The sequence below is a fragment of the Chrysemys picta genome, chromosome 6 (genome assembly GCF_011386835.1).
Source record: "Chrysemys picta bellii isolate R12L10 chromosome 6, ASM1138683v2, whole genome shotgun sequence".
Classification (NCBI taxonomy): domain Eukaryota; kingdom Metazoa; phylum Chordata; order Testudines; family Emydidae; genus Chrysemys; species Chrysemys picta.
In genome coordinates this window covers 52,091,707-52,113,982 of record NC_088796.1, presented here as the reverse complement: position 1 = coordinate 52,113,982, position 22,276 = coordinate 52,091,707, and the positions used below count along the sequence as shown (strand labels likewise).

The 22,276-nt window shown below is 39.6% G+C and overlaps 1 protein-coding gene across 3 annotated transcripts in view; it reads right to left on the bottom strand.

Annotated features, from left to right (window-relative positions):
* Positions 1-1,549: 1,549 nt before the first annotated feature.
* Positions 1,550-22,276, bottom strand: part of XRCC4 (X-ray repair cross complementing 4) — a 276,331-nt gene continuing 255,604 nt past the window's right edge. For all 3 annotated transcript variants that reach the window (XM_005288164.5, XM_005288163.5, XM_065550169.1), the window contains one exon: positions 1,550-2,476. In XM_005288164.5, the coding sequence (XP_005288221.2) occupies positions 2,368-2,476 (109 nt within the window). In that variant the 3' untranslated portion in view covers positions 1,550-2,367. The remainder of the gene's footprint in view (positions 2,477-22,276) is intronic.

The following is a 22,276-nucleotide window of genomic DNA, read 5'->3' as shown; positions in this document are numbered from 1 at the left end:
TGAAGGGGGGTTCCAAAGAGGATGGCGTTAGGCTGTTCTCAGTGGTAGCGGATGACAGAACAAGGAGAAATGGTCTCAAGTTGCAGTGGGGGAGGTCTAGGTTGGATATTAGGAAACTCTATTTCACTAGGAGGGTGGTGACGGACTGGAATGGGTTACCTAGAGAGGTGGTGGAATCTCCATCCTTAGAGGTTTTTAAGGCCTGGCTTGACAAAGCCCTGGCTGGGATGATTATTTGGTGGTGGTCCTGCTTTGAGCAGCGGGTTGGACTAGATGACCTCCTGAGGTCTCTTCCAGCCCTAATCTTCCATGATTCTATGACTGGGGGCAGAGCAGCATAGGTAAATAACCCTAGAGTTCCAGAAACCAGCATAGAGATGCAGCTACCCATACTGAAAAATGATCAGTGTTCATATAGCATAAGGCATGTTCAACGTCACATGTTTTTCTGCCCAACTCTCAGCTTGATTCTTCACACCTTCAAAAAAGTAAACATTCTCTAGGGATTTATTACATTTGTCAATTGACTGCAACACTTGCTATTTATATAACATTTTATTGGTAGAAACTAACAGCTTCTTGAGAGTGGAATTTTGAAGGATATTCAACTTAGGTTAGCTAATTTTTTTTTTTTTTTTTTTTGCTTCAGGCACAATGAATTCAAGCGTTTATATTTCAGGTTAAGTCATGGAACATTTTAATGTTAAAGTTGAGTCTATATACAAACATTTGCTGAAAGCATTGTCAGATCAGCAGTGAAAGATTTTAAATCAGGCAATGTCTATGAATGGATGTATGAATGAGCCTTTTGTGGCCCTGTCATTTCTCAGACATAAAACCTTTGTAGCAAGCAAAATACGTTAGCTATTTATGTTTTTACTTTGTGATTTATAACATTGTTCTAAAGCTCATTGTGAGTTTCAGATGTTGTGGCAAAGTTTTTCAAAAATGGGGGCCTTAAGTTAGACTCTTAAATCCTCATTTAGGCTCCAATGCTGCAAACACACAGGTGATTAACTTTAAGCACATGAGCAATTACTCATGTGCTTATAGTTAAGCTCATGCACAAGTATTTGCAGGATTAGGGCATGAGTAGACGGTTTTTCAAAAATGCTGAGCACTGAAATTTGAAGTAATGCACAGGCTTCAGTCCAGCAAAGCACTGAATAAGTTCTTAATTTTAATCATGTGAGTAGTCCTATTGATTTCAATGAGACTATCTACATTCTTAAATACTTTGCTGTATCATAACCTTCATGGGACAAATGATCTGGTTGCTGTTAACTTAAATGGGAGTTGGAGCAGGCCCTGCCTTTGCAAGGCCCAGATCCTGCAAAAACTGAAGCCCATACTTAACTTTACACACTTATGTTGGCCCATTGCCATGTAAGCATGCAGGATCAGGTCTTAAATCTGTCACGCAAATGAACTTGGCTTTCTCAGACAGGAAAATGTAGGCCATTTAACTTTGCCAACTAACCCCTTTACATTTACAGCTCCCAACCTGAAAAATAAAAGCAAACAAACCAAAAAATCCAGGAAAGGTGTCTTTTTCTACATGCATTTATTCTTTTTAAAAATCACCTGGAGAAAAATCAGTGAAGTGTTACATAAATGACTATTTTAAAAGGCTATGTCAGTGTCTTGGTACAGAAGAATAATTATTTTGACAATATTCAATATGTTAGAAAAAATAGACAATATCAACTTATAGCCATTTCACTCCCAAAACCAAAAATACATCTCAGAGTGCATACTGAAGTTATGTTCATGCTAGAAACGTGGACTTTGAGAATTTTAAGGAACAGCCATAAATTAAACTTATACAGGTGTTTTCCATCACAAAGTACAACTTCTAAACTAATTCTTTTAGAATAAACCCCTCTATAATGCAGAGAACAGTCCAGTTTCTGGGCTGTGCTTTGTGCAGCTCGGGAAAGGGGGTGATGGTGAGGTGGGGAGGGCAAGTATAAGGTGACTTTAAGCCACCAGCAGGTCCCCAGTGTAATGTAGAGCAGCCAAGGATTGCTGGGGGTATAGAGATCTCCTGGCCATGCCCACTTTCCCCAGACGCACTCCCTACACTGGAGATGGTAGCATAGGGCCTCTGATTTTAAGGCCTCATCGGAGTCGCACAAATCAATCTAAGGATCAGATCAAAGAGCTGGAATGTTCAGAGTGAAAGATTTTGACAACTGATGTTATTATACAGATGGGCTAGAATAACGCGCCATCCTCATTTACAAATAACCCTCTCTGAATAATGGCTTCAATTCAATGTGTAATTAAACTTAATGGTTTAACAGCTTATGTTGAACAGGAATTTTGTTCTGATAGTTTCTCAGCAAAAACAGAAAAAAAGCCTAGTTAGATGTCATCAAAGAGGTCCTCTGGCTCAGCAGTGTTTTTCTGAGTTTCCAGTGTTGACACATCTGACGGGTGCTTGTCTGATGCCTTTGATGGAGCAGGATCAAGTCTGGAAATGTAAAGAAAAGAAATGTATTTGAAAGAAATTTAGCTACATAATTAAAAAATCAGATACAAACACACGAAGGGAAGTTAATCCTTTAATAGTCTATTCTAAGACTTTTTGTTAAGACTCAGCATATGAATACATCCTTTGAATGTGTCCTTTGTAAGACATACTAGTTACTTGCTGAGATGTCATTGGCAAAACAAGCTGATGAAATATAATCTTATAATTATTTAATCTCTAGTTGCATTTCTGTTTAATTTGTCATGACACTAAGGACATTGAAAATTACAACTCCACCTGCAGAGCCAACATGAAGAATTTGATAGAGTCAAGAAAGGAAAGAAATGTAGAGGCAGCTGTGCAGTATTTATGTTGGTTTCATGATAGGTCTATTGATAGCCATTCCTGCTATCACACAGAACGATGCAGAGTTAATTGCTCCTTTCTCATTCCCTAATGTTTGAATTGTGCCTGTTGTCCAAAATGTTGGCATTTAGGCATAACTTTTAGTCCCTGACCTCTACTCGTGTGCATTCCATGTTTGAAGTTTTATGTTAGTATATGGGTGGTTACACTTGTGATCCATGGGTGCATGTGTGTTCATGGACATTTTGCTCATGCACAGATGGAAGGCACATGGAGCTCTAGCGGAAAATTTAGGACCAGATTCTCATACTCTTACATTATTCTGTTCTACATAGCTTCTTATACTGCCCTCACCATCATAGTGTCTCAGCACCTCTGATTAGTGAATTAAGTGGTTCATTCTCTCTCAACCTTTCCCAGGGGGACAATTGTGTGTGCAATGTAGTGTTTTGTTTTAGCGGTGTTTTTGTTTGTTTTTAAATGTACACATAACTATGCCTTTAAGTTAGAGAAGACAAGCTCGAAGAATTGCACTTTGCATTTGCAATGGAAAGTGGTGAGGTTTGTGAATGTTCTTAGTTGCTGTGGGAGTTTATTCTCAGCCTCAGACCAGCTCCCTGGGAAAGTTCCGTCTCCCACACAGATGAGTTTTACCCTTACGGTAGAAAGTTCCATTGTGCCTAAGGAACAGAATTACTGACCACATTCTTCACCTCAGAATTTCAGGAAAACCTTTAGATAAACTGGGCCCAGGTTATTGAATGCTTTGAAGATAAGGACCAAAATCTTGAATTGAACTCAATATTCCATGGAAAATCAGCATAGAGAGGGAGGTTTGATGTGCTTCTGGTAGCTAATGTTGCTGAGGAGATATGCTGCAAAGTTCTGTACTTGGAGTTTCCTAAGTGCTGGTGGCTTCATGCCCAGGTATATTTTATTGCTATAATCAAGACAGGAGGTGACAAATGTCTGTATAACTGAGGCCAAATCATCATCTGCCAGGATGGGATGAAGACTTCTAGCCAACTGAAGATGGCGTAAAGCATTAAATGCTGCTATGTGAGAGCTTAATGTCAGCAAGGAATCTCAGAGCACTTCTAAATTACAGACTGACTTGACCAATTGTGAGTGTGTAATCTTCAACCAGAGGAGACTAATCCATGGCTGTAAACTCTTCAAAATACTTTCCTTTACCCTCCAGCATCACATCTGTCTTGCTCAGATTTAGCTTCAACCAGCTATTCTTCATCCATGAGCTGACCTCATCCAAGCATTAGGTTATCCTGATGGTAGTAGTCTGGTCATATGCGGTGAAGGACAGGCAGAGCTGTGTTTCAACAGAAGTCAGTGGAACTAATTATAGGGGAAGGGCACCAGAATCAGGCCCTAAACCCATAATCTCTGGCCAGCAGGATCAAGCAGTCAGATTTATTCAGATACCAGTTGTTCAATAGCAGTCATCCAATTAGTGTTTTATTCTTCTTTATGTACACTATGATATCCAAGTTTGCCTGTTGAAAATGCACTGTCCTTTCATCACTGGGTTGGTTTAAACTATTATATCACTAAGTCCAGTACAGGACTGCATACATGTTGAGTCTGAATCCCTAGCTATCAACTACCCATATGTACTTTAAAAATTAATTAAAAACTAAAACCTTGAAAATAGGCCTTCAGTGTTAACTTCAAAAATAATTTTATGCGCCATATGTAAACTAATTGCTTTAGACATTAAACTTAAAATCAGACTTATAAATCCCTTGCAGAAATCTTTTCATTCTACAAAAAAAAAAAAAGTGGTACAAATTAGATTAAACAAAATAGGTCATGAGATGAAGAACCGGGTTACTGATTAATTTTAATTTAATGGTGCTACTGCTGCCTCTGTGTTTTTGTAACAACAGTTAAACTGCTGAAATGATAATACCAGGTGTGTGGAGTTTGTAAACTGAAAGCATTAGACATACAGAGGAAATAAATTTCTTATAAGTAAGACTCATATGCAAAACTGAATGTTGGCTTTAAAACTATGTGATTCATATGCATTGAGATTATTTAAGTGCCTGCAGTATGCTCTGTGCTGTGCAGGGCACAAAATAAGGACTGGTCCTGCCTCAATCTGACCAAAATGGATAAAATAGTGAAGGACAGTCTGCCCAATAATACAATCTAAGGTGTGTAATTCAAAAATCTGAGCAATAACATGGACTGGTTTCTTCTGAAATCAAGCCATGGAGAGATTCTGACAAAGGGCAACTCATCCAATGCACTGAATGCCCTAACAACAACTATGTGGGTGAAATGAGACAATTATTACACTCTCGAATGAACTCACATAGACAATTAATAAAAGACAAAAATGCCATATCACCTGTGGGTGAACAAAATGATCACTCTATATATGACCTGTCAGTCCTCATCCTCAAAGGAAACCTGCACAACACCTTCAAAAGATGAGCCTGGGAGCTTACATTCATAACTTTTCCAAACACAAAAATAAAGGACTTAGAGACACTAGATTTATGGCTTATTACAACAATTTATAACCCACTGACTATCTCCCCCCCGCCCTTTTTTTTTCTTCCTGTGACTGCGTAGGTGTTAACTAGCCACTTCACCTTGAATGGTCACTTGAAATATATGTAACTACTGATGCTAAACAATCTGTTCCATATTGTATTTAGCTGTGACACTCTGAGGACATTTCCCATACCCGAAGAAGAGCTCTGTGTTTCTCGAAGGCTTGTCTCTCTCATGAACAGAAGTTGGTCCAATGAAAGATATAACCTCACCCAGCTTGACTTTCTAATATCCTGGGACCAACACGACTACAACAACATTGCAAAGAGCAACTAAGTCAAATTTCAGTATAGTCCTGGATTTATGAAGGGATTAGGGACTATATTTACAACCTTAGGCAACTGGGGACCCTTATGTTTACACAGAGTCCCACTGAAGTCATTGGGTCCTGCACTAGGCACAGGAGTTCTCTGCGTGGTGCAGATTGCAGGATCTGGGCTTTAATTTTCCCAAGTTTCAAAGAGAGTGTTGGATCACTTATTGAAGACTTGCCTTTTGGGAAACAAACTCCATTAATGCAGCTGGAAAACTGCTAACTCAATGAGATAATTTCATATTTCCTGACATTACATTCAAACAGGAGGCCAGATTTGCAGCAGGAGTAAATCAGCAGAGCTCTATTAACGTAACTGGAGCTCTGCCGATTTACACCAGCTGAGGTTTGAACCCACAACTAGGAAGAAAGTAGATGAATTACTGGATATTTCTTTCCACACTTGAGGATGAGCCACAAGAAAGAGAAGCTACAGACGCACTACAGTACTTAAGCAACAGAGGGTCCTGTGGCACCTTTGAGACTAACAGAAGTATTGGGAGCATAAGCTTTCGTGGGTAAGAACCTCACTTCTTCAGATGCAAGTAATCCCCTCAACATGTGTCAGTAAAGAAACTGAACATTAATTCAATTAATTCTGGAAATTACTTGCATCTGAAGAAGTGAGGTTCTTACCTACGAAAGCTTATGCTCCCAATACTTCTGTTAGTCTCAAAGGTGCCACAGGACCCTCTGTTGCTTTTTACAGATTCAGACTAACACGGCTACCCCTCTGATACTTGACTACAGTACTTGACATACTAGTGCTACACTGCATAGCAGTGTGGTACAATGGCATTGCATAACCTGGTGATAAAAGCATTTCCTTCTATGCAATGGGATTCAATAAATGCCATTTATTTCAAGTGACTTAACTATTCCTTTGTTCACACAGACCCCCCCACAGGAGATCCCTGCAACACAATTCCTGATGGAGCACTCAGCCAATTTCATTTTGTAAAATCTGAAGGAGGCTGAAATAGAAAAACATTTTTTGTGTGACTTCTGCAAATGCCATTATTAAAAAGAGCTTTCCAGTGGCAAAGGATTAAATATTTTTTACTTGCAATGGAATAAAATCAGGTCAAAGGCAGCCAAATAGGCACAACTGCCAATCTTAACATATCATTTGCATATTCTGGGAACATGCAAAGTACTTGTACTTAGTCATGTTGGTTTATCCACCCACCAGGGTATGTTGACACTTGTCTTGATGGTTTTGTTCTGGCTTCTAACATGGGATTTGAAGCAATAAATATTGCAGTAAGTTAATATTTTTAAATGTTTTCCAAGAAAACGTAATCAATTTTGGAGATGTATTTGTGTCCTTGAATCCTGATGGCCTCAGCTTTTCCTTAGGTTATTGTCTTAACTACTTAATGTCAGAAGGTGACATGTTGCTAAGAGAGGAGAGTCTTCCCCAGTCCTAAATATGTGGGGTTGCATCTCAGAGTGGGGCTGAAATTTTCAATTTCAAAGGTTTGGGGATGCCTTTTCTTTGTTTGTGTGTAATGATTCATAACAGTTTTGCATAACATTTTATTTTTTATTGATTGACAAAGAATGGCCTATTCATAGCATCAGAAATTAATAATGTTAGAGGAAAATTTGATTTAATATATAGTTTCTTTGGTGTCATCATAAAATGTAGGTGGCAGTAGTACCCCATAAACAGAAAATTAGTATTCATTTTAATATTTAATATTAATATTAAACAAAGGTATGAAAACTCAAACAGTAAAAATATAGCCACATTGCATCTAACAGAACAAAAGTTAGGAGCAAAATTTGTGTTACAGAGGCAACATTTAATGCCAAGAGGCAAACTGATTCTTTGATTTATCAACAGTCTCATGTCTTATTGGTATTAATGGTGGCTTCATAGATGGTCCCATCTGGAAAAAACTGTCATTACTAAGGAAGGAGCATTAGGAAAGGAGTTTAGAGCAAAGGCATAAGTGAAAGCTGCCTAGTCCTTGTGGCTATGTCTAAGATCCTCAGCCTACAATGACAGAATCTCCCCTTAGTGTAAGTTCTTAGTTAAAGAAAACAGAGGCATCATATTGATTGCCTAGGGCTATTCACCAAAAAGAGAGAAATTCAAAAGTGACAAGAAAACAAAGACAATGCAATGAGGGGAGGTGAAAACATCTTAAATAAATAAATGCATCTAGAGTGCTATTCATAGGACTTTTTTTTTTCATAGCTGAATTTAAAAGTGTAAAGTACATAAAGTGGAGTTCACATGTGACTTAAATATGATCAACTGTTCTCCCTGGTATGGGTTCCAAGGATTATAAAGTATAAGGCAGTCATTACATTTTTTTTTTATTAAAGAAAAACCTCTCAAGAACCCAGTTTAGATTTTGGCAGCACTAATGATTTCAGCACACTTCCAAGCAGTCATTTTTCAGATTTTGTCTGTTCTGGCATTTGTTCCTGGAAGGAGAGTGAAAATTAAGCCATAAATTTCCAATTGACCTTATAAAGTGAGAAACCCTCTCCTGGAGTCCTGAGAAGCTTACTGGTTGAAACCAGCAGCCCCAGAAATTACCATTGATGAGCTCTCCCCTCAACATGTGTCAGTAAAGAAACTGAACATTAATTCTACAGAGTTCAGTAGTCTTGGATGTAATTTCATCAGCTCAGAGAAAGGATGAACGAACAAAGTTGGAAAAAACCCCTTTTCTGGAAATTGTAGAATGATGAATGTATTAGTTAAGTCATATGACATTTAAGTTTTAAATAAGATGTTGAAAGCCAAATAATTGATTTCTGCTTAACTTTTACTATGAAAAAGAAGCAAAAAAGTTTATTTAGGGTATAGAAAACATACCAAGATGTTTAATTTAAATGTGGATAATCTCTAATTCAATGCAACTTTAAAATGATATTTTAAATGCTTGACTTAGCTTTCCTTTCATTCACACCAGTATAAATCAGGAGTAACTCCACTGAGATACACTGGTGTGAGCGAAGAATACCCCTATATCTAGCTACCTTACCATTTGTAACACATCCATCACTGTAACATCAAGGTAACAGTAACTCTTAGTAGAGACAAATCACTAGCAAATTGAATTTAAACTGCAGGTATGTGTGTCCATTAAAACCAGTTTTTTCCCAATGGACAATCCAAATATTGTTGTGGGCTCACTGAGCACCAGGGTTCAGATTGTGTCCAATTCCAATACAGCTACATAGGTGAGAGTTCTCCACACCCCCAGCACACCAGCCAGCAGAGTTGTGATGACATGAGAAAGTGGAGAGGAGTATGCTTTGCTCAAGAAATGGTTGTAGCAAAATACTCCCACCCCAAAGAATTATCCATCTCCCTCCAGGAGCACTTCCTGGGGGGGGGGGGTGCATCTGCACGTCATCCCATACTTAATGACAGGTTTCAGAGTAGCAGCCGTGTTAGTCTGTATCCACAAAAAGAAGAACAGGAGTACTTGTGGCACCTTAGAGACTAACAAATTTATTAGAGCATAAGCTTTCGTGGACTACAGCCCATACTTAGTGCACTGAGAAAATATTCCATGTAGTCCCAGCTAAAATCAGCAGAACAGATTATTATGAACTTGTTGAATTACATGGTTAATGAATGATATATATAAGGCAGAAACCACAAATCTAATGTTCAGACAGGGAATCAATATCTCTTAATCAGCCTCAACCTTTGGCTGCAAGCCAGACTGCACCTGCATTCATCATAACCACTATGGAGAGTATGATAAATCTGGAAGTTTCCCAACAAATAAAATTTAAGGCAAGCCCTTGCATGAGCCACTCTTTGTTCCATGGAATGGTAAACTATCAGTGCAGGAGCTACATTTAAATTATCCACATAGAATGAACTTTCTAAAACTATCCTTGTAAAAGGGGCAGGATGAGTTGGGAATTACTTCAAAATGATGAAAACAGATTTACTGGTTGCTGCAACAGCTAACTGGCATATCCATTACCCTAATATGACATTCATATAACTCTTAATTCTTGTCAAGATTGGTTCATATAACATTAATAAGAAGCTATTTCATAATTTAATCTGAAAACATTATAAATGTGTTAAGGACCCTAAGAACTCTATACACAAGCTTTATTAATTGCTGTTTAGACAACACTTCACCTAAATGAACAACAATGTCAATGCTTTTTAAAAAGACTGGATCTTGCTTGATGGCAAAATTCCCAATGATTTCACTGGTCCTTACTCAGTATAAACTACAAATTAATAAATATCCTCGGGGGTAAAATAAACATAGTGATGGATCTTTTATCTGATCAAACACACTTATGATTGCTTACTAATAAATGCTTGCTTTAAAAACTAAGAAATAGATGTAACAAATAAAAAATGAAATCATGTTTGTTTGAGACAAGTAGCATACATTTCTGTGGCTCATTTCTACTTAAAATCGTTTTTACTTAAATAAACTAGACCACACACCTAGTTTGAGAAACATATTAGCAGCCACTGTCTTCAGAGGAAAAAATTAAGAATCCAGTTCCTAAATCATGACCACAAAAGTATACGCCGCAGGAAAACTGTAGTTTTCTTAGGAATTAAGAGCTTTTATAAAACCAGTGAATTATAAATTCATCAGGTTAAACTTTAAAATTCATTTTATATGATTGGTTCTGTAGTTGGTTTCATCACACTTACATTTATATACTAATAGTAAAGGCCAAATTCTGGCCTAAGATTCCTTTGTGACACAGAGAAGGAGCTGTTCAGCCTGGCCAGACATAGCACCTCGAAATTCTGAGATGCGACAGACACAAACCCCTTGAGCAACTGTGTAGCTTCTATGCACTGCCCAACTATTTGCCTTGCGGAGCGTATGACCTTGACTCACTGGGCACTGAGAGGTGATGCCAGGGAGACTATGAATAGGCACAATACCGGTTGGTAGACTTCGGTCTGGCCAATTCACAATCAGCGGTGGAGACACTTAAAAGGTCCACATGGCCCAAAGATGAAGCTTCTAGATGAGAACCAGGAAGCACATGCAGGACCTCAAAGCTAAAGAACCGAGACCAGTTTGAGGAGGATAGAGGAAACAGGGCAAATTTCAGCACCCTGGTGGGGCTGTCTTCATGCTTCCAGAGCAGCAGTCTTCATGCTTCCAAAGCAGTGAAAAAGGGCCAGGATACACAAGCTCTGCTTTGGACTTAGGTAGGGGTTCAGTAGTGGACAGGGACCACATTTATAGGAGACCTCCAGCCCCTCCAAGCCAATCCAGAGCGTGCACAGATCCACTCCATAACCCTGTCAGAGCAAGCTCAGCTGTCCGCAGGAAGGTCAGTGTGGTGTGCTATTGAATTGTGCAGCAGTGGGAAGCTAGCTAACCCTTGCTACTGAATAGATCACTACCTGGATTTGGTACTGAAGTATCCTTTACTGTAGGTATTTAATGCCTCATTATCACAGTTCAGCTCCTTACTGGCACAGATAACTTCAGATTGAAATTAATTACCGTTTTGCTGCTGAAATGAGGCTAGGCCACAGGCCACATTTAAGCCACAGGCCTGTGAAGGGACAAAACAGAGCTTCGGTGTCCCCGGAGAAGTGCCCCAGGACTGTGACTGAGTACTCCTCCATGCACACTGAGGATGGCCAGTCTGTTCCATAGATTGCTGCCCTCATTGTGCCAGCCCTACTCCACAGGATCGGGCCATGACACAGCCTCTTGCCCACCCCTGATTTTGGTGTCCTGATCTGGGGGGAAACAGGAGTCCCTGCACTCCCCAGAGCTGAGAGAGAGTCGGGACTGCTACTGGGAACAGCCCATGCCCAGCTGTGTGTGGTGAAGGGAAGGTTCACAGCATGCCTATCCGGTCCCAAACACCTGCTCAATGATGACGCACTATCAGGCCCATGTTGTGCGCTCCACAGTGTCAACACAACTAGGGGTCATGAGCACTAACCACCCACCAGGAAAAGTTTTAAAATAAATTCTAGTTTTCATCTCTTCTTGAAAACACAGAATACACAGATGGCAGCTACAGCAGTGAAAACATGCCCAGTACAATCAGAGAAATAAAGCTCCCAAAGCTGCAGGAAATCCAGTAATAAGGACTAGTTTTGAAATCTAGCCTTGAAACTGCATTTCTTCTTCCATGCCTCAATCTTTTCGATTTTTGTTTGTGCTATCGAATTCTTAACTCAGGAAAGCACTTAAGTGCGTGTTTAAATCCCATTGACTTCCATGGGAACTAAGCAAATGCTTAAAGTTAAACATGTGCTTAAATGCCTTCTTGGATCGAAGCCTTAGACTCTAACTCTTTGGATAGAAATCATGTCTTCACACTTCCCTCTACGTACTTAACTTATAGTTACTTTATAAATAATTTAAAAAATAAAAATAAATTCACTTTTAAGAGCAGAAGACCAGTGTTTCTCTGATATAAGGTCACCTCGTACTAACAGATCAGGGTATCCCTATATCTATTACAAAGTAATGGGTACCTCAAAATAAACCTGCTGTCAGAAGGATGTAAACCCGCAACCACTGAGCTGAACTACAAGCGCCTTTAAAAAACAAAATCAAAAGTAAAAAAAGCCACTTTATACACACACAACTGGCATCTGTCCGAAACCCGTTCCTAAGTTAAATAAACCTGCTCATAAGGTTTGAGTTAAGAACATAAGAATGGCAATAGTGGTCAGACCAATGGCCCATCAAGCCCCGTATTCTGTCTCTGACATTGGCAAATGACAGATGCTTCAGAGGGAATGAACAGAACAGGGCAATTTTGAGTGATCAATCCCCTATTGGCAGTCAAAAGTTTAGGGGGACACAGAGCATCAGGTTATGTTCCTGACCATCTTAGCTAATAGCCATTGGTGGACCATGAACTTAGCTAATTATTTTCTGAACCCAGCTATTCTTTTGGCCTTCACAACATCCAATGGAGTTGTCAGTACAATACACCGATATGACTTATAAACACATTTTTCACCAACACCATTCAACCTGGATGCAGAAAGCAGCAGTGCATTCTTAATAAACCTGGAAGCTATTTAACCTGGGAGCAGAACTGATATAACATACAGCCGTTATATTTTTTGTACTGGGTCTGAATTCCACCTAGAATTCTTTTGGCATCCAACAGAATTGTACTTCGTCTCTCCCTACTCAAACTCACCCATGCTCTTCCTGCCCTATCTTCAGCTACAAAATTAATTTTTTCTATAGTGGGCAGATCAGACCTTTGATTAATCCTGAAATGTGTATGATCATTCCTAGGGAGACTGACATCCTTATGTAAATTTCAGAAGTGAAATGTGATAAAATGGCAGCACTGGAGATATGTGGGGGGAGGAGGGTCAACACACCGCACTCCCACTGAAAAATAAATTACATCCATGGAAAAAATGTAAAATTGATACAATGCAGCCAGTGGGTGGTGGATGGGAGAATGGAGTAAATAGCTGCTATAGCTACTATAATAAGAGGGTGGCTTTGTCCCCTTCCCATCTTCATCATATTGCCACCTTTTCTTGACATGCCACCTAAGCCAGGGGTAGGAAGAGGGAAGGATAGAAGCCATCTCTACCAGCCCTGCACCAGTTCAGAAATCTCTTTCACCTCCTACACCAGCTGCCAATGGATCACGTCCCCTTCTTGCTACTCAGGTGGTGTAAAGGGGATGGAAGTGGGATTGAGAATCTAGCTGAGTGTACTTAACCTGTTAATTATCATAAGGCACTCTTAGAACCTTCTTGTTCTTTGCACTTTTGACACTTTGCAAGATGTTCTAACGTCTTTCCCTTTAAAAAGTAGGCAATGTTTTCACCCCTCAGCTCACAGAGAGCCGAGAAGATGGAGGAAGTGACTCACTGCGACGGATTTTCATTTACTTGCATGTAGAAGAGCAACTCTCTGGAGTTCTCAGTGCTGTACAACCATTATTTATAAGACATACTATTCCACAGGTCAAAAGGACCACACACAAAAAGATCTCCATTCTCTTCAGAATGATTCACTTCTCTATCCACTCCAAAACTCTAACTGGCCCTCAGGCCAGTCTTGTTCCCTGTGCTTGCAGCAGGGAAAACAGCTCAAAATCAGCAACGACCATTTAACAGAAAAGTTTAACAAAAGACCAAAGAACTGGGTCATCATTGCCTGGCTGGATGCTGCAAAGAGTGCAGGACCTTAGGAATTTTAGGAAGGATTGTACTGTCTCCATAAACAACAAAACCTCAACTAACCAGGACCGTTGTACTTCTTTCATGAATTTCACATAATATATAACAGATTTCTCCTAACTAGCTTTACTATTACTTCTTTTTATATGATCCAGACTCAAACTAAGATGCATTAGCCCCCCCCCCCACATACACACACACACACACACACACACCCCTCTTTTCAGTACAGGTATTTCCCCAAAACCTTTAGTTATACAGATACAGCATTAGATGCTCAAGTGGTATAAATCAACATAGCCCAATTGATTACAATGCAGATATGCCAGCTAAGGATCTGTCCCAAAAGATCAAAGGGAGGGAACTATAGCATGGGAGCTGGCCAAAACCACATCCGACTCCATGCTGGCACTCTGAGATTTTGATGTTTTTAAAAGAGAAGCTACACAGAGCCAACTCTTAACAAGAGGGACAACTTCAACTTCTAAAGGGTGAGCCATAAGCCTTGCTAATGCACATTTTCTAATCCATTTGTAAATAAAATCATTCTGTAATTATACAGAAGCAACAGCCAATGAAAGTATATATATTGTTAGATTTTCTTTAAAGGCTTCAAGGAAATTAAAGTTTCAGAGCCCTAAAAATCTCTCTGAAAATCCTTTAATGTCACTGCTTAAAGGTGGCTTTAAGTATCCCTGATTGAAAATTTTGGGCATACTGCAGATAATATATCTACATAGAGTAACTGATTTTACAAGACATGAGTCGATATGTGCTGCATGTTATAATCAACTTTCTTTTTAAATTATGAATGTTCCTATTATTGATTTTTTCAGTGAATGTAGTGTTCATAAATAGTGCTGGATTGATGGGTCTCAGGGCTAGACTGCAGAGAGAATGGATGCCACAGATGGCAGCAGCTGGAGCTTCTTCAAACTGCAGTGCCAATGTGCATCAATCCTGATTGGCGAGGTCACAGTAGAGATGAGCAGGCAGTTTGGTCTCCAGGCCCATTCAGTGTTTGATGGCTCTTTCGTGTTCCAGGATTCAGATACCTGTCACACTTATTTTACACAGGACACCAAAAAAACATCAGTGATTTTGGTCACCGTGACCTCATCCAGATTCAAATTGGTGATCTAGTGGGAAATAGGTAGTGAAAGGAGATCACTTCTCAGGCCAATTTGGAATCAAAACAACATTACAAAATCATTCCAACACAAAATTAAGATTGTTTTCCTTACAAAATCTTCTTGGGTCTAAGTCTTGAACCAGATTCTGATCTCAGTTATGGAACATCAGTGTAAATCTGGATAGCTTCATTGAAGTTCACCTCTACTAATTGGATATTAAAATGACAGTTCAAATCACTAATAGCAAAAGAAGTATCGATCCTTCAGAGTCTTTAACTCCTTGGCGATCAGTAACTACAGTTATTGCCAAACAAGGACTGACCTTCCTTTTTGCAAGCTTCAGCATGGTGTTCTAAAGGAGGTTTTGTCTACACAAGCACATTAAGGAAGAAGGCAGCACGACACATCTGTGCAACTGGGACTTTATTAGGAGACTACAGATGTCAATCAAAGTAGAATAATCACAGTGCACATGTGAACCAGATGCTGCCTATGTAAAATAACCCAGGGTGTTATACAGATGAATCATTGAAAACGTAATTACACATCAGTCTTAGGTTATTAGTATCAAGGCCACTTATTTGAAATCCATCTGGTTTCATCAACCCTGCAGTACTGAGAAACAGGAAGAGAGGAACTGAAATTTTTCAAGTACAAGCCCCTCATTTGATGCCTTCACTTTTTTTCTCTGGAGGATAAATAAGTAACAATTGTATGTTCATAGTCCTCCATCTCAGAGGTAGTCCCCGTCTGCTGTCTTTCATTAGTTAAGATTGTGTCAATGTTTATATTATGAATCCTGTTTTTGCAGAAATCTATATCTTTACTAAAAAAGGAAGTGTTTCAAGCTAAAACATGACGCACAAGGTCCTGACCCTGGAATGAACTTTGATTCAGAAAAAATTCAAAAAGATCAGTTTAGATATAAATTAATGTAGGTACCTAATAGACTTACTGGTTTAAGAAGCTTTTTTTTAAAGTACTACTATAAATAAAAATGGCTATTTGAAAAATTAAATTTGGCACGCAGCTTTTTATACAGCGTAATCACTGTTGGCATCTGGGAAAAATACAGAGTGGGATTTTTAAAAAGGTTCACAGTTGACTTCTCTCTACTGTCAATGAATCAACTTGTTTAGGAGCGAGGTTAAGCCAATGCTTACACACTTCTGAAAAAAAAAATCCCACCCAGAGTTAGCTTTCAGTGGTGGCTTGGCTTGGGAACGTCAGCATTGAGGATTCAGACCCAGATCCTCAAAGGTATCCAGGGGCCTAACTCCCATTGAAATCCATGTCAGTTTGACCCCTAAATACCTTTTGAGATTCTGAGTCTCACCCAGCAAGGGACTGAGAGGTCCCATCTCCTATTCATTTCAATGGCAGCTGATGGTGCTCAACAGTTCCTTCAGTGAGATTCCCAGCATGTTGCAGCTTCAGCCCTGACGGACTTTTCAAAACAAAGTTTTATTACTATTAACTATTTGAGGCTTCAACAATGTTTAAATACACAAGTAATTTCTACTTACATATTTCCTGCCTGCTGGTTAAATACTATAGTTCTTACAAGCTGCATTTGGGCCTCATCCAAAGTGCATTGAAGTCAGTGGGAGACTTTCAATTGACTTCACTAGGCTTTTGGATCCCACATACAGAATATACTTACATGAGACCCTCTCAAAACTCAGGAGGGTGTCAGTGGAGTTAGAGGTGCTTGAACTAGGGGTGCTGAGAGTGCTGCCGCATCCCCCTGGTTTGAAGTGGTTTCTATCATATACAGAGTTTACAGTTTGATTCAATGGCTCTCAGACTCCCCACTATACAAATTGTTCCAGCACCAATGCATGGAGTGTATTTTTAATCTGTATTTACAGAACACACTTTGCTTTTTTCAAATGTCTGCAACTATATTGACAAGAGAGTGCTGTGAAACAGCTCAAAAGTCAACTGTCGTACACATCAGGGAGTTTTTTATCTTTTTAAATGACCGTTAAAATAAAAATAAATAAATAAACCCACCCTTTTTTATGCACTATTAAGGCTGTGACACAAACCAGAAGCAAGGAAATTCAGAGTTAAGCCCAGGACATTGTATTTAACTCACCCTATCTGGTGAAATTTAAGGGTGATCTTTTAGGGTTCACTTTGAGTGTACTTGCTTGTGCTTTGCTGTGTTAGAAATTATAATTATCTGAATATAAACATACAATACCAGTCACCATAAAAAGTAATAGAATATACTGATATGTACCGAAGGGGGAGAATGTAACCTCCACATCTTCAAAGGCCGTAGTCTTTGTCTGGACTAGTGGGGAAAAGGCTAGTGGCTCTTTTAAGGATTTCCCCTCCCGCAGGGCTTGCTGAAAAAGGAGGAAGGCATCACCTGGGTTGGAGGCAGGCCGGTGGGATTCAGGTAAGCCATTGGCCCCGTGCTCTGGGGAGGATATATGAACCTTGACTCCCCTCTCATGCCAGGATTAGCAATGAGATGTGTTCTTAGGAAGCAGTCATCAAATAATTGGGTATCAATATGCAAAACTGCAAACTTCAAAATTGGGACACAAGGTCAAAATTTAGTGCAAAGCCCTAAACTGGGAAATCTTGAGACTACTTAATAAGCCACATGAGCTTTAATACTAATTTACAATCTAGAGCTACACCACACACTGTAAGAAAGCAAATTCTATTTTTAATACTATGTATTGGTAATTGTAATAAGATATGCAGGCAACAGCAATAATAGCTCTTCGGAAATCTGGTGGGAACTGATGAAAGCAATTAAGGAGGGGGCTTGGAACTGTCACACATCAAGCTTAATGTAATTCTTTTGAGTTTGCATTTTTTTCCACACTCTGAAGAAATAGGTTCAAGCCATTTTCTGGACAGAATGCTTCTGAATGAGACCAGGAGAAATTGAATTGTGCAGTCCAAAAAAACCATATAATTCACCAATAAAATTATACTCCGTGTCACAGCAATACTTCAGGAAAAAAAACACATTGTGAATATCTTTGGTGGAAAATATGTGAGATTGGTTTATTACACTGATCCAAAAGAGACTTTTACAGTGAGAGCATGAATATTAACTCCTCAGGTCTGGTGAACCCATTTTTTTTTAATTATACCAATTGTTTTTTGTTTTTCTAAGCAGGAGAAATGCTCCATTTTGGAGGAAACAATGAAATAATAAAAAATAATGAGTCATTGGGTTCAGCTTGAATATTGTTTTTATTAGCAGAATGGATTTTGGCTAAAGGAAAGTCTACAGCTGAGTTGCCACTTTAGAACTGAGCAGTACTGTAAAGCACACAGGACTTCTCGGGATCCTTTGGAACATGAGCCAAATGACCAGCTAGCACCCCAACAATTACCAAAGCCAGAAATTCATAGTTATGTGCCCATACGACATGGAGAGTAAATAAAATCTGAACCAACGTGTATTTATGATTTACTATTTATCGGCAACATTGAAAAGACATTTAAAAAAAAAAGAAGAATTCCTAAATATTTTGAATTATGATTTTTATTATTTGTATAGGTTACAACAAGCCAAAATTTGTTTTATTTATTTAATTAATGCATTTATTTTTAAAGTTCAGTGAAGTACATGGTCACGAAAAGTGCAAATTGTCAGGGTGAAAGACCCAGCCCAATTCCTTTATTTATCAACAGAATCGGTACAACATGGGCAGCATTCGTGACACCAGTCACCTGACAAAGCACCTGATCCAAAGCCTACTGAAGTCAGTGGTCACCTTTCCATTGATTTCAGCATCCACTGGATCAGCCCCATAATGCTTAAAGGGACCATCTCTTTCCGGTACCTGTTCAGTCGACAGTCTCTCAACTGAGGCTGCCCATTAGTACAGTGTTTTCTGAGATGTAGATACCTGTCTAGCAGGATCTAAAATAATAGAATTTACTTATTTCACATGTGCCACCAATTAGCTATCACATAACGATGACTTTCAGGCACTAATGAGCTGGGCTGGATTTGGAATAGGTGGCATAGAAGTGAAAGGCTCCATGTCCCAATACCACTGACTCCCTTACCACGCCTCCACATGTTGAATTGCCACAGGAAAGGGGAACCTGCATGATCTTCTAAGAAGATAGCAACAAACAGATTGGAACTATGACACCAAAGTACTTTTCAAAGTCCTGAATGTTCAAGAAATTTCAGATTTTACGGATATCAGATTTGATATACAACAGGCTATTTATTCCCAAACTATGGTCTACAGATCACTTGCAGGTGGTCCACCAAAGGCTGGCCAGTGACATGCTCCTTGCTCTTCCCTAAAGCTACTAAATTACATTCTAGGCAGCTAGAATACATGAAATACTTTCCTAATATTTTTCCAGGTAAACAATTGTTGTTCTCACCCCAGAGATATTATGTTGCAGTTGCAGAAGGGATGGGCCAGCATGCAATCAGTCTATTAAAAACAGCGCACGCTATGAAAAAGTTTGCAAACCCTTGCAACAGGCTATATTTGCTCTTCAGAGAATGGAGTGTGGTCTTGTGATTAAGGCAGTGAACTAGAACTCAGTAAACCTGGGCTCTTTCCCCAGCTCTGCCACAGACTTCTTTTGGCAATTCACTTTAATTTCCCCATGCCTCAATTCCACATCGGTAAAATAGGGATGATAAGACTTCACAGGGTTGTTGTGAAGTTAAATACATTAGTGTTTGGGAGGCATGCAGATATTATAGTGATAGGGCTATATAAGTACCTAGATAGATATAGAGATGGTATACATATGGTAATGGCAGAAGGAAAGATAGCTCAAGTATTAAAAGAGTGTTAATGTGCCTTCTAAACTGTTTATGTCACATCTGTTTGACTGGGGCAAAGAAGACGTGTACAAATTATAAATAAATTAGCACAGTATATCAAACACAAATGGGACTTTCATAAAACTTGCATTAATGGCTTTGGCTGGTGAAGCTGGCAGTATTTCTTTTTTTTTTTTTTTCAACTTCCACTGTTAGCCAAAACGGTGACAAAAAGAGCAATGTGCTGATCTGCAGCCTAAGAGACAAGACGCTTAGGGAATTAATTGAAATGAAGTTGCCAGACAGACTGCAGTGGCTGAATGCACTAAAGAAAAAAAATCAGCTGAGGGGTGCAGTCTCATCTGGACGTAAAAGAATTTGATCCCTAAAACTACAATAGAGGATGTTACTTATGGACTCTTTGCAATACAGATGTTGATTATTATAGATGCACACAACATTGTTTTGGAAGCAGCTATATTACTAACCCCTCTTTCTCCCGTTAGGAAGAAAATGCAGTAGAAGGCAGAAGGAAATGGGTGAATTGGGAGCATGCAAGATACATAGAGTAAAACTGTTTTGTTTGGTCAGTAAAGTTACTGTATGTTCTGAAATGAAGGCAGGTAGAAATGTCTGTACTTCTAGACTGAATATGGGGATTAGAATATTATCTTGCTTCTTGCTGGAAATACAGGTCAATAGTCCAATATTATGATTATTAGGTATGAGCAACCTGAAAAGACTTAGTGGGTGTTTATCAGAATCTCCCGAGTCCCCCAAAATGGGCTGAAAATCTAGCAAGAATAGATGTTCCTGAGATTTGCAGCCTTTGGAAGTGGAGCTTTGATCTAAAAATAAGTAGAGACTCAGGAGGAGAAGGGGAGCTCCTATTTTATCTTCATGAGTTCATCCATCTCTAATGCTTATACGTATGTTCATTAAGGGTATGTCTACAAAGCAATTAAAAACCCGTGGCTGGCCGGGGTCAGCTGACTCGGGCTCGTGGGGCTCAGGCTGTGGGGCTGTAAAACTGCAAAACTGCAGTGTAGATGTTCAGGCTCAGGGCAGAGCCCGAGCTCTAGGACTCCATAAGGTGGGAGGGTCCAAGAGCCCAGGCTCCAACCTAAGCCTGAATGTCTACACAGCAATTTTTAGCCCTGCGACCCCGAGTCAGCTGACCCAGGCCATTTGCAGCCATGCTGTGGATCTTTTATTCCAGTGCAGATGTACCCTAAGTGTCAGCAACCAGACATAAGCCTAAGGAAGAGTGATAGAACTTGGCCTATTGCACAAGGAAGCAAGTTGCAAATGACTGCTCCTTGGAATCACTCTCTAGAGAAAATGTTTGGTGGCTTGTTATGTGTCTTGTTGCTGTTACGATGTCTGTGTGTGTGTGTGTGTGTGTGTGTGTGTGTGTGTGTTTGTGTTTAATTATTGGCTAAAAAGATGAAAACTGTAGTGAAAATGTCCCTGGTGAACAGCTGAGATCAATATAAGACTAACGGCATGAATTAAAATCAATAAAAGGAATAATGAAGCGAAAGCAGCTTTCTTTAAATCAAGAACACAGGTGGCTCAAACTCCCTGGGAGATACTGTCCTGCTTCACTGGTGTGAGTTTACTGATCTCTCCAAGTCTGAAATCTGACTTCTCTTTGACTCACTTTATTCTCTAAAGAACAATGTAGAGACTAATCCGGCCCTGTGTTGCATGGTTGTGCTAATAGAGGGGAAAAGAACTGTAGGGCAGGATTTCAATCTAGTACTTGAAAGTACAGGGATGGAGGACAGGCTACTGCCTCAGCCTTTGTCCGACAGCCCTAAGGATATTCATGGTCTGCCAGCTAGGGGACTGACCCAGGTGTCAGAATCTGGTCCTAAGGGATCACTAAAGTAAACCTCACTTTGTCTTACCTAAGAGCATTGTGCCAGCACCCACTTCATAGAGAGAGACCTTCACTAAATCAACCAGTTATAACTTATAATTATAAAGAGTAGAAATTGGAGTGCCTGGAAAACCAGGAGAGGGAAAGAAACGTATGCGTCTCCAGAGGACCACCTGAGGCAAAGAAGACAGACAAATTTACATTTATGGAGAAGGTGCCATTGGCAGATTGAAGGTAGACACTGCAGAGACATGGACAGATGTGATGCTATGGTGTAATATAAAGATGTTATTGGCATGTGTTTGGGACAGCCACATTGCACATGTGTCTGAGCCACAAGTGAGTTATGTGGTTTATCCCAATTGAATGCCAATAACACATCCTTAACCACCATGCCTCATTATGTATTTTGTTTTTTGCTTCCACCCCTGACTTCCAGCAATACAAGTGGCAGAATCTATGCACTTGCACTGCCAAAAAGTGGTACGTCTGACTGGACTAGGAGATGGCTGGCATAGATCCATGGTGGATCCAAGCCAGGAAAGGCCGGGGCCAGGCCAGATGCTGAATAGACAGCCTTTGGTGTCA